This window comes from Cryptomeria japonica, chromosome 2 (genome assembly GCF_030272615.1).
Source record: "Cryptomeria japonica chromosome 2, Sugi_1.0, whole genome shotgun sequence".
NCBI classification, from domain to species: domain Eukaryota; kingdom Viridiplantae; phylum Streptophyta; class Pinopsida; order Cupressales; family Cupressaceae; genus Cryptomeria; species Cryptomeria japonica.
In genome coordinates, this window is record NC_081406.1 from 656,113,749 (window position 1) to 656,135,617 (window position 21,869).

Here is a 21,869-nt window from a genome sequence, read left to right on the forward strand (position 1 = left end):
TTCCCTTTCTTGCATCCTTGAAAATGTATAGTTGGTTTTCAAGCCATACAAGGATAATGATAACATCTGGGGAGATAACTCTGTTATCTGAGGACGGTCAAAGACAAACCATTTTGAGTTAAACTTTATCATCAAGAACCATTTGGATTAATTAAAAAATGCAATATAATCTTAAAAGACCAATAACCAAAGAGTTGACATTATACCATTCCGTTTGTAACTTAAAATTGCCTAAAGAATATATATTAAAGTCAATGATAAAATGCTTATGGACTTTAAAAACTTTCTGTGAAACAGAATTCCTATGTTAAAATCTTAAAATAAACTTTAGCTGCCTTGCACTACTTGCCTTTTGAAACAAAAATCACATGGAATATAGCTATGGATAAAGCTGTTAGGTTGTAAAGCGTAAGCTTGATGGAATTAAGCCGACTGAAAAGGAGTTTTGGCATAGAACAAAGTGATTTGACATGAGTAGACTTTGTGTTAAAAAAAAATCCCCTATTACAAAAGTTTTTGTTGGTACACATTCAAAGAGATATTAGTTGGTTATCTTCCCTGAGATTTTTCTCATGTTTCACAGTGTTCATATTCTTGGAGGAACAAATTTATGATCGTTTTGTTGATTTGAAGAGGTAGAGAAAATACTGATAGCAGTTTGTAATGACCTCTAGTGATGAAATCGAGGTTATTTGATGTCAAAAAACTGCTAACTAAATGAAGAGGATCATGAATTAAAAATTCATGGTTGTAAGTATGCTTTATTCAATATGTGTGGTATCCTCTTTTATCACCAAAAACAGAAGGCTTTTGTTTCTTAGAATTTCAGATCATTTTGATGAATCTATTTTTTTCATAAGCTTGAAGCCTTTGCTTATGCTTTTCATCAAATCTTATAAGCATAAATTCCCATTTCACAGGAGGCACATTGTTGCAGCCAATGGGGACATGACTTTCGTCCTGATTATAAAAACCTTGGTATTTTGAAAACTCAGTTTCCAAAGGTGCCTATGATTGCATTGACGGTAAGTTATAACTAATTTATCTTTTCTTTTTCCAGTATCTTTATTAATTGATATATAATTATACTTAGATGGATTTCTGATTAGACTTCTCTTTACTGCAAAGGCAACTGCAACTCAACGGGTACAGGAAGATTTGAAAGAGATGTTGCATATTTCTCGGTGTGTCAAATTTGTTAGCAGTGTGAACAGGCCCAACCTATTTTATGAGGTATATGGTTCTTCCGTTGCTATTTAAACATTATTTCCAAAATCTACCAAAACTTTTTGCCTGCAAAATATGCTTGCATCTGTAAAAGGATAACCAAAGAACTGTGATAAAAAAGAACTTTGTTAATCCTTATCCTTTGCAGGTCCGTGAAAAGTCCTCAAATGGCATGGCAGTCATTGATGATATAGCAGATTTTATACATGGATCTTACCAAAATAAGGAGTCTGGAATTGTTTACTGTTTTACACGCAAAGAATGTGAACAGGTTAATTGTTCCCATCCTACATCTTCTTCACAAAAGTTACTCATTGGTTATATCTTTTACTATAGAGTATTAGTACAAAGATTATCCCTTGTAATATAAACAAATGTTGAAAATGATGATCCTGATTCCTCATTGGTTGCATGTCTTTTTGTTGGCATTTCTGCTGATATGGCTTATTGCATTGAATAGTACTTGTAGGTAATTTTTTTATTCTTTAACTTTCTCTTGTGAATGAGAGAGAGAGACTTATTGCATTGAATAGTACTTGTAGGTAATTTTTTTATTCTTTAACTTTCTCTTGTGAATGAGAGAGAGAGAGAGAGAGAGAGAGAGAGAGAGAGAGAGAGAGAGAGAGGTAGGTACTTATCCATGGATGAAAGTAATTGTGCATAGACATTGCGAAGCTTGGCATCTTTGTTAGTGTAGGTTTTTTATTTTCCTTATGTTAGGGAATACTTATTTTTCCTACACACATTATTAAGCTTCCTTAGGCTATATTATAATGGTTAGGATGAGGAGATGTGGCATAATCCTTCAATTACATTTGTCATTCACACCCACCTTTGGATAGTTGAATGTCATACCCTCTTCTGGATTTATTTTCCACCTCCTATAACCAATAGTTTGTCCTTACCTAAGTTGGCATAACCATGTATTTGGCATTTACCATGAAGGTAGAACTCCCACCTATTTTGGGCTGATGGGAGTTATTATTCCTCTTGGTGTTATTTGCCTATATTTTGTTGTATACTATAAACAATCCTCATCTCTCCCTATGCTAAGTTCACTAGCTCACTTGATTATGAGTGCTAGGTCAGTGCTAAGGGAGTGCCAAGTTTTGTTCATCTTTGGATTCGGTCTTGCTTTCCTTTAGTCATATTGATCTTGGGTGGCTTCACAGCTAAATCTAACAATCTTTACGTTGATATTGGAAGTGAAAAGTAATTGCATAGAAGACCCTTCAAAGGTAGGTGAATGGGAGAGTGAGAGAGAGTTTAATGTCCTCTTCTTCTAAATGAATCATTTATCAGAGACAGTTAGTCTATTTTATTCCGTAGGCTAAGTCGGGTATTTTAAGGGAATAATTAATTAATTAAATTTTAAAATAGTCTTAAGCTTCCTGGGATTTAATTAATTAAAAGTTGAACCCTGGTTATTTTAATAAATTGACTTTATTTTATGTCAATGAGAAAGTTATAAAGTGGGTCACTTTTTGAGTGGGAAAATGAAATAAAATAAAATAAAATAAACTAATTCTCTCAAAGATGGATATAAAAGGGGTTGAGAGCCAAAAGCAATTCATTCTTGACTCGTTATCTTTCTTGGAGAGCTTTGAGAGCTTCTGCTTTCTATTTAGTGAACCTTAGTACAAAAACCCTTGGCTTCTTTCTTGGTTTATTGGACGAAAACCCATTTCTGCCAACCTCGGTGGATTCACAGTTGCATCTATTGGATTGGATTTTGAAACTTGATAATTTTCCGGACGATTCATAAGCAAAGATAAATTATTGATTCTCTAATTGTAGGCAAAAGGTTTATTCATTGGTTATTATCTTTCGTACCATACATAGGAGGAAATATTGGGACACCTGCTGAAAATAACATCTATTGGATTTATAGGTGCATCTATTGGATTGGATCTTTAAGTTTGATAATTTTCTAGAGGATTCATAGGCAAAGATAAATTATCTATGTTCCGATTGCAGGCAAAAGGTTTGTTCCTTGGTTATTATCTTTGGTGCCATCCATAGGAGGAAACATTGGGACGCCATATCTGAAGGTGCTGAAAATAACATCTTACGAGGTTGGGTGATAGGGTTATTCAGTGAGTTTGGGTGATTTGGAGACATTCATTGCTGATTGCTTAACCCATAATCAGCAAGGCATTGCTGTTTGTGGAGGGGACATGGACTTTGGTAGCTATGTTTGCTGGTTGCCAACCTTCCCTATGCATGGTGTGGGAGTTTTGAGGAGTTGCAGCAGAATTTGGGCTTGGGCATGGGGCTTTATAGGCGATGTAGAAACTAGGCGGTGTCATTTGTGGTTTTTCCATAGTTGCTGCCATTGTGGAGTATACAAGTCGATTGGAAGCATAATGTTGGACTTTGGAGAAGATTTCAGTCAAAATATATGGGGCAATTCATGCTGTAGCTGTTTCGGAATGATTAAATCTGCTATATTAAGAGGTTAGAGTGCAGCATTCATATTTTTAATTTTTTCCTATAGTTGATTATCTCAACAACAAACAGTAATAATTGACTTGAACATTTTCAATCAATTAATGAATGAGATCTTGTTTGTTTTTAAGAGTCTAATATATTGATGAATGATGAAGTGTTCTATGAAGCTAAATGTTTCCTGAACCCATGGTTATATGATTCCAAGTGTCTACAAATCAGAAAACTCTTCAAAAGTATGCACACAAACTGTTTGACAAAATGCCTGCCAAGCAAAAATTTTAAAACGTAAACTATATATTGAAAAAAAAGAAAGAAAAAAATTGGGAAAAATTGATTTAAATCAGCGTAAATCATTTAAATTTTAATCCACAAATTTAGACAAATTGAATCAATTCAATTTAATCATTGAACATGCTAAAAAAATTAGAAATCATTTATAAATTTAAATGCTTAGAAGAAAAAAATGAAACTAACCTGATGCAAATCTGAAATTCTTGAAAATTCTTCAAATCGCCACAAAAATCTTCCCAATACACTCTTAAATTCTTGTTTATAGCTGTGTATATTGAGGAGGGGCTAATGAGGTGTTTTTTAGACTCAAAATCATGTTTTTTTTCTTGTTTTTCCTTTGTTTGCGCTTTTGCTAAAGCCATGTTTTACACTTGTAGAGGCTGCATCATGATTTTTTACCTTAGACTTGCCAAGTTTTGGAGAGCACTTGCCAAAAAATTGGTGAGTATTCATCACAGAATTGTTTGGATGACTTGGCGAGTAAATATAGACAAAAAATTGCCCTTAAAAAAATCACGAGTACTTGTTAACTCGCCGTGTTCGTAAACTATTTCTTATACTACAGTTGGAGCACAACCATCTTCAAAGAGCATGGGGTGGAAGAAAATTGTTAATGAGTAGGACAAAAAGACTTGTGCTAGTTTTTGTTTCGATTCGAGCTTGTTCTTTATATTGGCAAGGAATTGTAGATGCAATTGTAGTTGCAGTCTTGGATTTAGAGCTCCCTCATGTTAGACTTTGAGGAATGAAAAGTTGAGAGATGTAGTGTAGGATGTGAATGATAGCTTTATTGAACATTTCAAGGAGTGGCTAAGATTGGGTGCAAAATAATGTAATGTGGGTAGATGAATAGGAGAAAATGTACTCTTATTGATTTTCTTGTCACATTAGAGATTGGTGTGTTTTTTTTGAAATGTGTGGATGCGTTAGATAGGTTCAAATCAACACAAACAGTTTTCCTTCTATTTGTTGAGCTGGTTGTTGACATGGGGCACAATATGTGGTCTAATTTATCATAGATAGTGCTGCTAATTATGTGGCTGCTGGAAATGTTTTTATGTAGAAGCATCCCACATTGTTTTTGGAGCACATTGATCAACACATGGTCTCTTTAACCTTGAAAGACATAGCTGAACTTCCATGGGTTAACTATATAGTAGATTGGCAAACCATTACCAAATTTATCTACAATCATACAATAAGGAGAGTTTATTGAAAAAATGGAGTGTTTTAAATTGCATGTCATATTTTAAGACAAACGTTTTTTGATCTCCTTTAATCACCTGGCATTTGATATCTAGGACAGTAACTTTTTCACTAGTAACTAAGAGATTAGAATCTACTTTTAAAAGATTGAAGGTGGATGTCATCTATTTTTTTCCTCTGTTTTGTTGCTTTTGAGTAATAATTGAATTTACTATTCCTACTGATTTCCAAATATTTGATAAATATGCTTTGTCTATTATTTCTAGTTATAAGACATCATTTTATGTTTTTTGAGCTTGAAAATGGAATGAAAATTAATAGTTTGTTGTCAGCCACATAATAACTATCTTATCATTTTGAAGACTTATTTTGTAAGTCCTAAAGTTCCACTTTGATGATTGCTTAGGAAATGAACAATATTTTCGCTCATTTACTAATATTTTTTTCTCCACATGCTTTTGTTTGATGGAGTCATTTTTTATCATGAGCATTTGCCAAGTCATCTCTAATTTTCGTTTTTTTTTTATAATTTTGATTTACATAGAACTGCAATTACAGGTTGGTAAGGAATTGAGACAGCGTGGTATATCAGCTGAGCATTATCATGCAGATATGGATGCAAAGACTCGCGAACGAGTTCATATTCGGTATGCAATCTACCAATAAGTGCTTTGATAGACATCTATACTATTCTCCTCAAGCGGTTTCTTATCACTTCTGCCAATTGCCTTTTTATGCATGTTTAAACATGAAATCAGTAGCAAACAAAAAGAACAATTTGCAGTTAGGCTGTAGTGTTTCAAAATTTATAATATCAAGTATATGCCTAGAGGTACAAATTGAGTAGATCAAGTATATGTTTTTTAGAATTTATGTGTATATAATAACTTTCACTACTGCTGTTGAAATGCAAAATTATCTCCTACTAATTATCGACAAAGGCGCATTTTCATCATGAAATGTCACTCTTATAAATGTAATCACTCCCTTTGAGCTCCACATGTAATGGGCATCTCTATTGTTTATCATGTGTCTACTACATTTTATGATTTGTCTAATCTTTTTAGATTGGACTTGCAAAATACTGGTTAGGCCCATTATCAAGATTTTTTCAATAAACGTGTTGATGTGTTTTTTAGGACACCTCAAACATAGAATAAAATACTTAAGTATTCTATCCTTTCGTGAACAAAGAAACCTTATATGCTGAATGATTTGATCAAATAAGTAAACTCCAAGGTTTACAATGCGAACAATCAACTTGATGCTTGGGATAGACTCAGTGAATATGATGTGATATTGCTGGAATCACAAGGGGACTTACGTTTATGAACACCACTGGAACATGGAAACTATACCAACTCACTTGGAAAATAAAGATAAAAGGAGATGAGGGCTAAGAAAGTCTAATCTAATCCTAAGATCAATGATGATAACGGATGATACTTTGATAGATAAATTCCTTCAAATCAAGCCTTGCTTCATCATGATAACAACTACACAAAACTGATGCAATCTTCTAAGGAAATGGAGGATTTTCACACTGCGAATACATCATCCAAATACCCAATGTTGGTGTAGTTTGAACATGTATCCATAATCAAACTTAGCACAATGATTAGGCTCAAGCTAACTTTACACTGTAGCTTACAATCATCAAACCACAAAAAGTATGAACCAAGGGATTCATCACATATCATTGCATTTCTCCATTAAGATCTATGAACTTAATCTAAACTTTGGGAAGTAACAAAAAACCATGCAAATCGTAGAAATAACACAAGGGTCCACCATAACTTCAATGAAATCAAGTATTAAATTCAACAAGTCTTGGCAACAATTTTTGGCTTCCTCCTACTCTACTTCTACATCTAACTACTAACTATTATCTATTAACTATTAACCTTTACAAATGAGAGAATTGAGCCTTATATAGAGGACTCTTTACATTTCAATGGCTCAGATTGATTTGAAATCAATGGTCGAGATTACATAATGAAACCCTAATTAGGGTTAGTTATAACTAATTCTTTCTTGACCAATGAGATCATTACAACAAATGGGACACATGTCCTTTGAATGTGCACCAATAGGGATTGAGGTTAGGTACATGGAACAATATTTGATAAAGTGCCATGTGTCACTTGCTCCATCCGTGGATGAATCAGGTTCAATGTATCTAGATGTGTTGCTTTGGAAGAACTTGATTGGGTTGATGATGACTAGGATGCCACCTCAACGTGCTTGTTGGTGGTCATCACGAAGAAGTGTTTGTGATTGCGGCATATCTCTTGATACTCAATATTATCCAAGCCCGATGCGATGGAGATGGGGCATATTCCCAAATTGCATCAACTTAGTGATCAATTATCTAACTTTGCTTAACTCTTCTGAAACTATCCGACTTGATCATACTTGCATTTTCATCTCCATACTTAGGAATTTCATTCTTGTGTTGTTCTTAACCTTGATGATGTTTGATATAGACTTTGCAATGTCTATGCTTGATCCTCCTTTGCTCAGATTGAACTTTAATGCCTTGCATTGATGTGTGGGGAGTATCCTCCTGTATGATGAAGATCTTTCCATGTTGTATATTTGAATATAGAGCCCTTCATTGTGAAGCAATCTCCATTGATCTCCCTTTGTACTGATAATGTAATTGCAAAGTATCCTCCGTGTTGAAGACCTTGAACTTGAACTTGTAGAGCAATGCTGCCTTAACCATCTTACATCTTTGCTTAAGTCCTCCATCTTGATGTGGTTCTCCTTGATGTTGAGGTGCACCTTGAGTAATTTTGATCTCTTGCTTTGTACGTGTAAGGGTGATCTCTCCCTCATGCCTTGAACTTGCTGATGAAGTCTTCTCCTTGTGGTAAAATCTTGATATCTCCGTGCAATGTGTTTGTGAAATCTTTTCTTCAAGTTGCACCCTTTGATGTTGTGATTATGCTGACTTGAGCATCTCCATGCTGTAATGCCCTCCATCGATCCTCTGGTTAAAACATGCTTGAACTTTTATTTATCCTCATTTCACTGCTTTCAACCTGCAGAACAAACAAACATTGCATCCGAATACTTATGAAATAAATGAATCACATAAACCCTTCACCAACCTTGTGTGTACACTAATGCTGATCAGAATTCAGGGAGGTCTCTTATACTTCTATTCCTTAGATTGCTCAAGTTCGCACCCTAAACCTGCTGTTCCGGTCCCCTTCCAATCAGATCTGCTCCTTATTCGCATAGCCCTTACGAGTTATGAATTTGGATTTGGTGTTTGAAATGTGCCTGTTCTCTTCTTTATAGGGCTTTCTACACTCAAAACTTGACCTCCTATCCAACCAAGCCGACAAGATGCATTAGTCATTTGCTTTTTTTTTTTTTCACCAAATAATTTTCTGATTCCTCCTTCAAGGGAGCCGACCTAGGTCTTCTCCACACCTAAGCATTTTTTAGGTGATTGAATGCACAAGGCCTGAGCACATAGGAGTGTAGGTCTGATCCTTCATCATTAGGTCTGAGTTTATCTGATTTAGGTCTGACTCTCATCCTTTAGGTTTAATCTTCTGTTTGTTTGCAGGCCTGACCTCTATCTTTTTAAGGTCTGATTGTTGAAGCCTAGGTCTATTCTCATCTTTCTGAGTTTAGGCCTGATTATGATGTTTTAGGGTCTAATTTTCATGTGTGCAGGTCTGATCCTTCATCATTGCTGGGTGCAAATGGAAGCTAGGGTTGCACAGTGGGTTTGAGTAGTTCCCTTGCACAAGCAAATGCTGATCGGCTTTGACGTCTAAGGCCACACATGAAGAGCGGGTTTTAAGGGTCGCCATGCATAGAGGGGAGCGCATTTGGGATGCTTAAGTGCGCAATTGTATCATGACTTCATGAGTGCATTCCTCAGGTAGGTTTGAACTAATTGCAGAGCGGGTTTATGACCTGATTTAGTCAGATTTAATCAAAGTTGGGTCTGATTTTATCCTTTAGGCTTGAATCTTGATTCCTGATTACTTCATAATTCTGATTGTAATGCTTTAGGTCAAATCTGGCCTGCACCTTTATTGCAAACTTATGTGTGAAAGCATAGCCCTGATCTCAATCATATAGGCTTGTTTATTTTGAACTCATATCCTCTCCACTTAGCTGACCTTGCTTTGTATTAGAAACATTATTGCATTAAGAAGAGGCTGCCCTCATTCATCTCTCATCCCCTTGGGTGCATAGGCAATGGAGGTTTGTGTAAGATGATATGATTGGGCGCATAAGGGGTAGGTAATTGCACCAAAAAGGGAGGCTGAGCGGCTATGAGGCCTTTCATTACACAAAGGTGGGTGGGTTTGACAAGTGCCCCTGCACAACTTAATAAAGGAGAGCGCAAATGAGACAAGCCCCTGCATTAATATGACTTGAGTGCATATGATACTTATGTTAGCACAAAGTTGAGAGCGCATTTAAGGTGCTAGCATGCTCAAAAACTCCTAGAGCGCATATGACATATTGACTTGCATAAATAAAGGTGCTAGGGCGCATTTAGATGGTGCTTTGCCACAAGTTGTTTAAGGCGGAGATTAAAGGGTTGGTTGCAAAAATAGTGAGAGAGTGCGCTTAAGGGTCATGTGTGCACAACTTGATGCAAGGCGAACCTTGATATGATGTAGAGCTTGGGTGCACTTTAGGGGACCTTATGCACAAAGGGGGGTATTTCTTTACTTATACAAATTTCTAGAATCCTTCTTCTTGGGTGCAAGTGAACCCCAACCCTGCATAGCAGGTTGATAAGTGTGCATGCTTAGATATGATGTGAGTGCCCTTGAAGGGGTCCCTTGCTTAACACCTAATCAACTACTCGAGTTCCCATCCCTTGAGTGTATGAGAGGTCTAGGCTTGCACAAAGTAAAATGCCGGGATTAGGGGGTTGCATTGCACAAATTCATACACACACAAGGGGGGTTGAATCTTAATCAAAGTTTATCCACTCAATTATCAACACTCAACAACCTCCTGCACTATGACAACATTAACAACTTGACAATCTCTGCAAATTTGCAACATGACCTCAACCTAGCAAGTTTATCATCATTGACAACATTTGTATGATTGACATTGCATACCCGCTCAACCCTATCATGACAAAACCTATCTCTTCCCACAGGCAAAGGATACGACTACGACCATTGCCAAGCTAAAATGACCAAGCTAAGAAAAAAGTGGGCGTTCCCATTTGCAATGGGACAATGTGTGAAAATGTCACAACAAAACCCTTATAAAACATGAGCTGAAAGGACATCATTGGATAGTGTAATAGTGCCATTTCCAAAAAGTAGAAACAGATGAATGCTGCAAAATTGTTTTCTTTATCATTTGAGATCACAAAATTGGAAAGTTTTAGAATACAAATTATAGCAGAATACCAGCAAACGTGTTTTAGAAAGGCTAAACTCACTTTTTCAAATTATGATGGTTCTTAGTCCATCATTTCATAGAGAGGTGAGATCCCAACGAGAAATACGTGAGTAAAAGTTTTTACTGCTTTGCAAAAATGACATTTTTGACTAAAATAATGTGTACTTGAATGTTAGTGCTGTTCCTCCTAAGTTATGTGTCATTTGGGAGCAATAGCCTTGATTTTGTACTTGAACAACAATTTTTGGGCCTTGCATGTCTTGGGACCTGACCATGCACTATGAAGATCTGTCATGAGGGAAGAAGTGAGGGCTGTACTTAAAAAAGTGTGCAAGGGACTAGTAGGTGGTGATATGGGGGCCCAATGCCACAACATAGAAGATACTTTTGGTGGGTCAATGTGTTTTAGCACTTGATAGTGATGCTAGAGAACTAGTAGTTGGATATGATACATGCCAAATGAGTAGTTAAGCCCTTGAAAAGAGATTTCATGCCACATTGGCCATACCAACCCTAGGAGTTATTAAGATGACGAGAGTGAACTTTATTGGTCCAAGAGAGGTAAAAGATACAAAGGTGTAAATACATAGCGGTGATTACAAAATACGCAATAAAGTGGGTGAAGGCATGATGAACCTTACTGGAAAACACCTTACATAGTACAACTTGGTTTATTTATAAACAAGTGGTCATAAGATTTGGGATCCCACTCCAAACAACTAGTAATAGAGGTGGGCACTTCATCAACCATCTGATTTGTTAATGACAAGTGAATTTAATATCTTTCAACTCTTTTGAGTTCGTTCTACTTGATAGGCAATGGCCAAGCAAAGGCCACAAATTTTTTTTCTTATAATAGTCATCAAAAAGTCATGTGAGGTTGATGGTATGGATTGGGAAGAATAACTAAGGGGCATACTAGAAGATATACAAGATGACTATTGGATATATGCCGTTTAAACCAATGTATGGTTTGAAAGCAAGGTACCAATAGAGTACATGGTGTCAAGCCTAAGGATAGTAGTGAAAATTGATTAGGAGATGTTGAGAGTTTGAAAGAAAGGCTCCTTCAATTGAATAAGTTGGACGAATGCAGGGTAATGACACAATGGATGATAAAAGTGATGCAACAACAGAGAAAATATTGGCACGACAAGAATATATAAAGACTGAATTCCAAAATACGGTGGCTAGCATGAGATTAAACTAGGTAAATTTCAAATATTTTAGTTAGAGCATTAGGACAATTTAAATTCGGGAGATAATGGAAAATGGGTTGTATGATAAGAAAATTTGGATGGAATGAGGTTGGAGGACACTATTGATTGACTCAAAATTAAAGGTTTATCATCAGAAAATCAAAATTATTAAAATGCTTGGCTTTGGCATTCTAGGTAAAGTACCATAGTCACTTGAAGCTCATGAATTGATAAAGGTGAAATTCAAAATAATGAAATAAAAAAGATTTTTGTACTTAAGCCTATAATTATATATAAGCCTAACATTTGTTATAAAAAAGTCTTGCTTCTTGTGTGAATCAAGTCATTTCAATAGGCAATACTTTATAATTTTTGGCATTGCTCCCAACTGTGTGCCCTTGTACAACCCCAAGCTATATTGTGGGTTCTAGAATATGTTGTACAGTCTTTTACTAATAATTTTGCCAATGTATACTCGTTTGATGAATTGCCATACATATAACTCTCCATTCTATGCCATACAAACTGGTTGAGCGGAACCCAAATTTTAAACAACAAAGAATTTGTTAAGTTATTGGGTTCTTTGCCTCAGCCTCCGGTCCTAGTCTTGGACCTTTATTAGTACTAGTCTGGTGAAAGATCCCTTCTCCAACTGAACTGAAAACTAAACTGAATTTTCTGATTTTTGGTTTGTTTTCTTGTCTGATTTTTCTTTGACCAGTGAAAGGGAGTGGTTTGGTTTGGTTTGTATTTTGAGTTTTTTTGATGCAAAATGGTAAGACAGTGCTTGAAAGAGATATAAACACAACAAAGACACCTTTTTGGACTTTTCCTACTATGAAATAATTGACTGATCAGGAAATCAGAATTCTGATTTTTATTACAGCAAACAAAAATTGGAATTTTGAAAGATTTATTTCAACAGGAGGGCAAATAGCATACCAGTAGGGTCCCACGCCAAGCCTGGAATGATGTGTTTTATTGATGAATTCAGATATACTGTAATATTTGGGCGTCCAAGGTAGACCAATGCTTCCAATGAGGTTTATTTGCATTAACTATAATTATCAAAAACAATTATTGAAAGAATTGACAAATCTGTAACCGATTCCTCCAAGCTCCCAGGCAAGGTCATTGAATTTGACCAAGTTTGCTCACTGAATTTGCTGATATCATCCACATTTGCTGTATTAAGCCTGAAGAAATGATTTATTTGCTGATTGCTACTGCTGACAATGAATTTCCTACAAGTTTCAAACCCTAACCGCTGCTGGTTGGTGAATTTGGCATCACAAGTGTCACCAAAATGGTACAGCCAGCAAGAGGAGGTACAGCTGGCTCCAGAAATGCTTTGGCTGCCTTATTTGCCTTCTAGAAACTGATAAATCTGCTGTCCTAAGTCTGAACCTGCTGCTGTAAGTCTGAAATTGATTCACAAACAAGAATTTTGGATGAATTCCTCAGTCTTGTGAGTTGGGGCTATTTCCAAACTCAACTATCCTTTGAGAAGTTTTCGTTTCTTAAAGTACATCTGCTGCTGTTCCAATTTGCAGAGCTCCAAATCCCAATTGAGTCGATGAAAAATGATCAAAAGAATGCCAAATGATTGTCGTGCAACTTCTTTTATGCCTCCCAAACTTCTAACACCCAACTTAGGGTTTTCCATGCCATATTCCAAAGGAATATTCCCTCCCTCAGGCGTCCAATATGAGGGTCTAATTTCATTAATAATGGGCCCACTTTAGTTAAAATACAACTTGCCTAGCTAGGCGTACAAAGGCGGTTCACTTTATGTTTTAACATTGAACTTAATTTTTCAACTTAATAAAGTCACTTTATAATTATTTCATTCTTAAGAAAAAAGTGACTTAGGAAATAAAATAACATAAAGTGCTTATAAAATAAGTTGTCCAAGGCCAAAATTGGCTAAGTATGAATCCCCTTTGCTAGCCAAACATCTCCTATCCACTGAATTCACCTGTGGAGATGGGTAACGGGTGAATCTTTGTCTCCTGAGTGACCACTAGGAAAGAGGGGACATAACATCTGGTTTTGGTACGCCCCTAGGTTTGCCTACGTTACTGCTTGGGCACCTGGGCAATAGCTTGGGCGAACCCAGGTTTTGAATTTGATTAAAATTTGATCAATCTTATTTTCATTGCCTTTGGTCTTTTGAAAAGATTGGACATGCCCACCTTGAAGTTCACTTTTCTTTTGTGACAACATTAATTAATTAACTAAAACTCAAACTCATACTCATGGTTCTAATGAGTTCATTGTTAATGCATCATGTTACTAGTTCCCTCTTGAAAACTTTCTTCTTTCACATGTTTATCCATGTAAAGGGATTTTCATCTCTAAAATAGTTAATAGTTTGAGGTCACTTCTAGTAGAATGTTTAAAAATTCAAGGTTGTCATTTTCCTTAAGTAGATGGAATAAAGTACAATTGTAAAATCCAATATTTTCCATTTTGTGAAAGATGCCGACTTGGAGATGAACCAATTCTGATTTGTTTTGTTCCAAATACAATCATTGACCAGCGTATTGTAACTTGGAGTTTGAGAGAGTTTTGAGTGTAATGCGTTTTTTTGGGTTTTTAGATGATAGAATGTATGATGCAATGTGGAAATGCAAGCAATAACAAATGACAACTACTGAAACTAAATTTTAGAATGTCTGATTTACTAACAGCAATTAACAAATGCAAAGAATAACTGAATTTCAACACTAACATGCCAAATTCGCCTACCAGAGGTCCAACGCCTTGCCTGAAGGGCTTATTTATTGACTTTATTGAAGGAAAATACTGCTACAAGAGCTTCCAAAGTGCACCAACAGCTCCAATGAGTTTTATTCTTTTAAATTATAATTATAAAAAACAATTGAATGGATGGTGTAATGTCCCCTTATGGGTTTAGGGATGCTTTAGCCATAATTAATCAATTTCAAGATACTTATGACTCAGACTGAATATATTAGGAGACAACTCCACCTTAACATGCATCAAATCAATGATATTTCGCAAATCAATCAATTAAATATTCATAAATAAATTATTCGTCCATCAAACATCCCTAGTTCTTAATGTAAGTATCAAACCAATTGTAATGTCCCCTATTAGGAACATCTCCTTCCCCACTTGTTAAATACTGATAGTAATAACATGTTTTAGACTATATGTATACTAATTTCTTATGTATCATGAATATATATATGAAATTAAGTATGACTGTCATACATATTGCAGTCCATATTAATATTACTATTTATTCTGCATAAGAACATTATCGGGCTTCATATATTAAGCATACTTATTAAACACATCCCCATGCATACCACCAAGAACAAGGATGTTACTGCCTGTAACTTAATAACAGTTCTGATCTGATTTGATCCATGGTGATCTTACTAGATGCTTTTGATTCCTTTCCTTTATATCTCTCAATGTGAGGGAGAGGTCACACCTCTTCATCATGTATACCCTTTGGCAAGAGATACACCCTTTCACCATTAGCACCCTTTGAAAGAGTGCAACTCTTCATTGTTTCTGCCCTTTGAAAGGGACACAACCTCTCATAATCAGATCTACACTTATCATTTAAATCAGATCTGCACTTCTCATTTCCAAATTATTCTCCCCTCTCAAATGAGGTTCTCTTCTCCCTTTTATATCTCATTGTTGAGGGAGTCACAACCTTTCCTTTCATTTCTTTTGACTTTTCATTAACTTAATTAATTTTTAATTAATCATATTTAATTATATTTAATTATTTTACATTATATTTTAATTTAATTTTAAATATTTTAATTTTATTATTATCATTTATTATTGAATTTTATTTCAAAGTGGGGACATTACAGATGGCTAGCAATTCTGAAGCTTATTCTGAAATCTTGCCAGGAGAGATCCCCAAATTGACCCTATTTTCCCCTCTAATTTGCTGATATCATTCAAATATGCCGTGAATTCACAGAAGAGATCATTGATCTGCCCTAGTCACCTCCCAACAATGATTTTCCAACCAATAGCTGCTGCTAAATTCCCTTTATTTATTTATTTGCATCCCACAGGCTGATTGGGATGGTACGACTGACCTAGGAGAGGTACGACTGGCATGAATAAACAATAGCTTGCTGAAAGTGTCAGCCAAAGTGCTCAGATATGATTATCAGACTGTAACCCTGCTGTAGCTGCTAACAAATACTGGTTTTTGGCCCTTATTGGCAAACCATGAACATACCATGCAAAATCGGTAGCTTAAATATGAGAGGGATTTCGTCCTCTCACCCAAATCTGAAAATTTCCGTCTCCAAATTCAGTTCAGACACCTGCAATAGATGTTGCAAACCTGCAAATACCAAATGGCTCTCAAAAATAATAATTTTCCAATCATAGATGTGCAAAATGAGCTCCCAAACACCCTTTATTTTCAGCCCAAATCCTAATTTCGAATTAGGGTTTTATTTGCCCTTTTTAATTAATAAAATAACTTTATTTTATTTGCAAAACAATCCCTTTAGAAGTTCGATTGGCTAGAGGGGTCAATTATTCATTGAATGGGGCCAAAATCACTTAAACCAACTCCTCCAAGTTGCCACGTCTAGGAAAGGTGTTATGGCTTTTATTTAATAATATAATAAGATAAGTGATTAATATAATCACCCTTTTATTATTTAATCATCTTAGGAAATATTTTAATATTTCCTATTTTATTCATCAAGTGCTCAAATAAACTCAGAACTGTAAATTGATTGAAACCACCCGCCTGTGGATAATGCCTGAGCAACATAAGCCAACTAGTAGTTTTCCCCTAAAATCTAGGGATGCTCCTAAAAAGTAGGAGACCGGACCTATCAACCTGAAATTGAATCCCAATGGTCCTCCTCTGTTGTGTGCACCTCTGGAAGGTCTGTCAGTGAACTGGGAGTTCCTCCTAAACAATAGGAGCGCCTCCTAGAAAATAGGAGATGCACTCAAAGTCTTCAAAACGTTCCCACAGGCTCCGGATGCCCCATAGACCACTCCTAGTCAATCCCTAAAAAATAGGGATCCTTCCTAAATTTTAGGAAACTGTCGTCAACTGCTTCAAACTGCCTCAAAGACTCATGTATGACTCTCTAAGAACCTGAGTTGGTTCCCTCCACGCTCTGTTGGCCTACGGGAACCAAATAATAGACCAACCCTACTAGAAATGTTGTTATTAAGGAAGGGCAAAAATTGGGGACATGACATTTTGGTTGTTTCTTTTCTAGTGATATTTAGAAAGTTGAAGTAGTTAAGGTAAGGTTTCCATCATTTTAAATCTAGACATACATACATACATACATTGTACTCGTACTTGAATCGGTAACTTAGAGAATTTGTTGAAATAGACATACATACAATGTACCTGTACTTGAATCGGTAACTTAGAGAATTTGTGTAAATAGACATACATACATACATACATACATACACAGGCGTATTCGTACCTGTACCCAAGGAATTTTTTTTTGCAGTTGTCACAAATCCATACCTGTAACCAAATCGGTAACTTAGAGAATTTGTTGAAACCTTGGACACATCATCTTCATTGCCACAATTGACAAATTGTGCTGGATAAAGCTTTTGAGAAGAATGGCACTGCCAGAGAGGGTTGAATAATTTTGGCATCATCAAGTTCCATATATCCAACTTCTTCAACCAAAATAATTGTAATGTCCCCTTCTCAATGATGTGCTTTCAGTGGTCCATTGGCCTATTCCAGAGACCCGTAGGCTATGTGGAATGGAGAATTAGGGTTTCAAATGTTGGTGAATCGAGAACTTACTATTTTTAGTAAGTTAGGGGTTGGCTGTTTGGTTGATGCCGTCTTACGGAGCTTTCCATGCTCTGTCACTGGGTGCAAAGATGATGCTTTTCGGAGGAGTAATTCATGACTTACTATTTTTAGTAAGTGGCAGTATGGAACATTTCTATTTTTGGTAGTGGATAGGGTCCTGATCCTGCAACAGTTCTATGGTCTTCTTTACTCCGTTTCATCCTGGTTTTGTTGATGATCAGTATGGGAGTCATAAGTGATTTTATTAAATATTATTTCCTTGTTCTAAGGTTAATATTTAAATATTTGTATTTACTGATTAAATATTTTGAGGATGACTTAGGGGAAAATAATTATCTGATATCAATGTGTTATTTTCCTAAGTAAATGGTGTAATATGTGGTGGCAATTTGGAAGGATAAAACATCTCATGTTTTATATTTTTTATTTCGCAAAAAACGCCACCAAAGGTAAAGTTCGAACTTTGCCTAGGAAGAAGGGAAGTGGGTGCCATGTTGGGTGGAAACTTGAAATGAAATGAAAGGACTTTGAGTTGAGTTTGGGTGCCATTTGCATTTGAATTTGGGGAGCATGAAGTTATAAATATGAGCATTGGGCTCTCATTTTGCTATCTTGAAAAATTGCATCGTTATGTTGCCGGATTGGCGTATGAACTTTGAAGCTTCAGAGTGTGGCTCCCTAGTGTTACCAGTTTTGTACTTGAGATATAGTACCTAGCTATGTGGTGTATTCTTTGACATTTTCAGTGCATATTTCAGTATTTTCGAAGTGTGGTGTGTTTTCTGGAGTTGCTGGTTTCCCTATGGCTGAAGCAAGTTTTCGATCATACCTCCCTACCTGAGCGACTGATGATTCTGGGTATTGGCTCAAACCTTCTTTTTACTATTGGCGATATATCTTGTAAGTTTGCAACACCATATTCTGAGTTTTAGATTTTATATTGCGAATCGAAATATTCTAGCTAGGTGTGGGTTTTGGTGAGTGCATTGGGATGCGTGTAGGGTGTTTTGGTAGCTCTTCTTTGGTTTGTTCTTAGTTGCTGCTTGTCTAGTGTTGGTTTGGTAGTGATTTGGAGTGAATTGAAGGAGATTTGAGTGAGATATGAGCAATTTAGTGAGTTTATGGGTTGTTGGTTATGCATTTCCAGCTTGCTGTTTTGGTGTTGAATTAGTTTGATGATCATTATCTTTTGTGTTCAGCAATATACTTCCACTCTCTCTTTCCTCTCTATTGTAAGGTTAAGTAGTAGTACTACTAACCATTCTAGATTGTAATTTTCATATCCCGTTGAAAAGTGGAAGAGGTTGGCTTGCCGCCTATATCTGATATTTTGTAATTCACTCCTCCCGCTGCATAAGCAGTTGAGTAATATTGGTTGTAATGATCCTCCCGCTGCATAAGCGGTCGAGTTGAGTTGTCTGTAATTCAGTCATCCCGCTGAAATATTGCGGTAGAGTGATTTGTGTTTGAAGTGTTGTTCTCTTAGCTGGTTTACCGCCAAGTTCCATGCTTTCCCATTGGATAAGCAGAAGGGGCTGGCTTGCCACCCGTTATTGTATTTCAGCAGTTCAACAGTTAATCTCTAACGATCCCTTGCTACCGTATGCTCTCACCCTCCCAGTCTGGGCTCTCTGGGATTAGAAAGTGTAGGGTTCCTTCCAGTTGTTTAGATTTCATTATTCTAACCCTAACGGGTGATTAGTGTGATTGTGATATTGCTCTGAAAAAACAAAACAAAGTTAGTGGGAATATTATAGTGGTATCAGAGTTGGTTTTCTTGCCAGCCTGTGAGTTTCAGAGGGGTCAGAGTTCTCCATGAGTGATAGAGACGTCCGTTACTACAACAGAGAATAGAAGAGACAACAGTTTCACATTCCTGTAGTGCCGGAAGAAGATACCTTTTCAGAGGTATTGAGAAACAGAGGGAAAGAATTGGATTCTGCAGTGGATTCAATGGCAGATAAGGCTACAAAACAGAATGAGACACCTGATAAGAAGGCTGAGAGACAATTCAATGCCATGATGGATATGATGTCTCAATTGCTGGCCAAATTTAACCAGAATGTTGTTGGGACCCCTAATCAACCCAACAATGGACTGGAAGCCAATACTTCTAATGCTCCTGTAGGAAATGGAAATGGGAGTAACAATGGGAGCAACAATGGAGGTTCAGCCCCAAGACCTCTGAAACCTATCTTCCTGCCAAGAGAAGCACAACAAGTTGAAATTGAGATACCTACAGTTGATGAAATAAAGAACAACTATACGGAGTATGCTTCTCTCCCTGGAAAGATCCGAGATATCCTCACCCTGGATAAGTTCATGAATCAGAAAATGAAGTGAAGAAGGAGGAATGACAACATATTTTCTGCCCCAAGAGATTATCAACAAGCTCTTGGAAGGGTGACTCTAGCACATTTTGATGGGAGCACAACTAGAGCATCGGTGCAGAAGTTGGACAATTACTTGTCCTTGAGGCCTATGCCTGAAGAAGACGCCATCAAGTTCGCTACTTTGCACTTGAATGGAGTGGCCCACGAATGGTGGTACCATAGGTTGGTTACCCTTGGTCATAACTTGATCACCATATACGCTGATTTCACCAACAAGCTCATTGAAAGGTTTGATACCAAGGACCCAGAGGTGAAATTTAGAGAACTTGCTCAACTCAAACAACATGGTTCTTTGGACACTTTCATAACTGAGTTTCAGAGTCTTTCAGTTATGGTTAGCAGCATCTCAGAGAAGAGGTTGTGTTGATGTGTCTTTTGTACATGACCAAACACAGAATAAAATACCTAAAGGTACCTTATCCTCTCTTGAACAAAGTTTCCCGATTGCTGAAGATCTCGTCGAAGGATCAGTTGGAGTAACTCCAAGGTTATGATATGTAGGTTCTCTACGTGTGGATAAGGTCTTTGCGGTACAATGTGATTTTGCTGGAATCACAAGGGGACTTACATTCAATGACTTGAACGTCTGATTTGCTGGAATCACAAGTCCTATTTACTAACTAGAAGATAAAGAAATGGCAAAAGATACATGGTTCAGGAAGTCTACTCTAAGACCTAGAATGCGAGATGGATGAATGACTAGGTGGAGTCCTACTGGGCTGGGTCTCACCATCAGGTTGAATAATTCAACACCAACTCAGTGCGATCTTCTAAGGGATGTTTCAAATATGTCCAAATCGTACACCATCAGATACTGATCACCATTCAAGATAATGCGTGAACAATAGAGATGTTATGACTCGAGATTAAGCTCGTTCTATGCCAGTTGACCATGCAAGGCGCTCTTACAGTCAGCAAAAGGCTAGTGGTTTGGACTAGGTGGATTCCATGCGAGTGCATTCAATAACTTCTTTCATTCAATTTAATTATCTATCATCTAAAATGAAGATTCAACAAGAGACCATGCATATTGTAAAGAAACAACACACTTCACCATAACTTCAATGAAAATGGAGTTTATTTACAATCAATGGCAACAATTTCTTGCCTTGTCCTCCTAATCTACTCTAATTGCTATTCTATCAGCTGACTATTCACTATTTCTCACTATTCACCGACTATTATCTTTTACAAATGAGGAGCCAAGGTTTTATATAGAGAACCCTTTACAAATAGACGACTTTGATTGACTTAGAACCAATGGCTAGGATTACAAGATAGAAACCCTAATTAGGGTTTGTTACAACAAACTTCCTTAGCCAATTAGAAAATTACATTTCGGAAGTGAGGACCAATAAGAAGCAGGGGTAGGCACATCAAAGTTTGTGCTGCCTCTGGTAAATTAGGTACATTGAATCTGGTCATGCTGAGGTGGACCAATCCGACTGGAAGAATGATGACTGGGATGCCACCTTGTCTAACGCTTGTGGCTTGGTTGATCCTCTTCTGTGTCTCAATTTGATGAATGGTGTACCTCTTTTACTCCCAAGTGCTTGATGAGGCTTTCTTATCGTCAAGTCTTCCTTCTTCGGTAGCATACCTTGCCTTGAAATGTTGGCGAAGCCTTTCTTTGTCATCTTGTGAAAGAATGAAGTCTTGAGGTTAACTCGAACTCCTTGAACACCCCTAGTCTTCCAACGCTTCAAAGCACCTTGAGTCCTCCCTTTTTGCATGTGGAACGTCCTTGATGATGATGGACTGGAAGAGGTCGTCCTTGCCCTGGCTTGGTCTTCTTCCATCTGCAAAACCAACCAAAAGGTGATTAAGGACACATAATGGATTCATTCTAACATAGCATATCCTACCTTAAATCAT

The 21,869-nt window shown here is 36.7% G+C and overlaps 1 protein-coding gene across 2 annotated transcripts in view; it reads left to right on the forward strand.

The window, feature by feature from the left end:
* The window catches only part of LOC131034077 (ATP-dependent DNA helicase Q-like 2), a 171,845-nt gene that overhangs the window by 19,866 nt on the left and 130,110 nt on the right, over positions 1–21,869 (forward strand). For both annotated transcript variants that reach the window (XM_057965428.2, XM_057965429.2), the window contains exons 5-8: positions 921–1,025; positions 1,129–1,233; positions 1,376–1,498; positions 5,734–5,822. In XM_057965428.2, the coding sequence (XP_057821411.1) occupies positions 921–1,025; positions 1,129–1,233; positions 1,376–1,498; positions 5,734–5,822 (422 nt within the window). The remainder of the gene's footprint in view (positions 1–920; positions 1,026–1,128; positions 1,234–1,375; positions 1,499–5,733; positions 5,823–21,869) is intronic.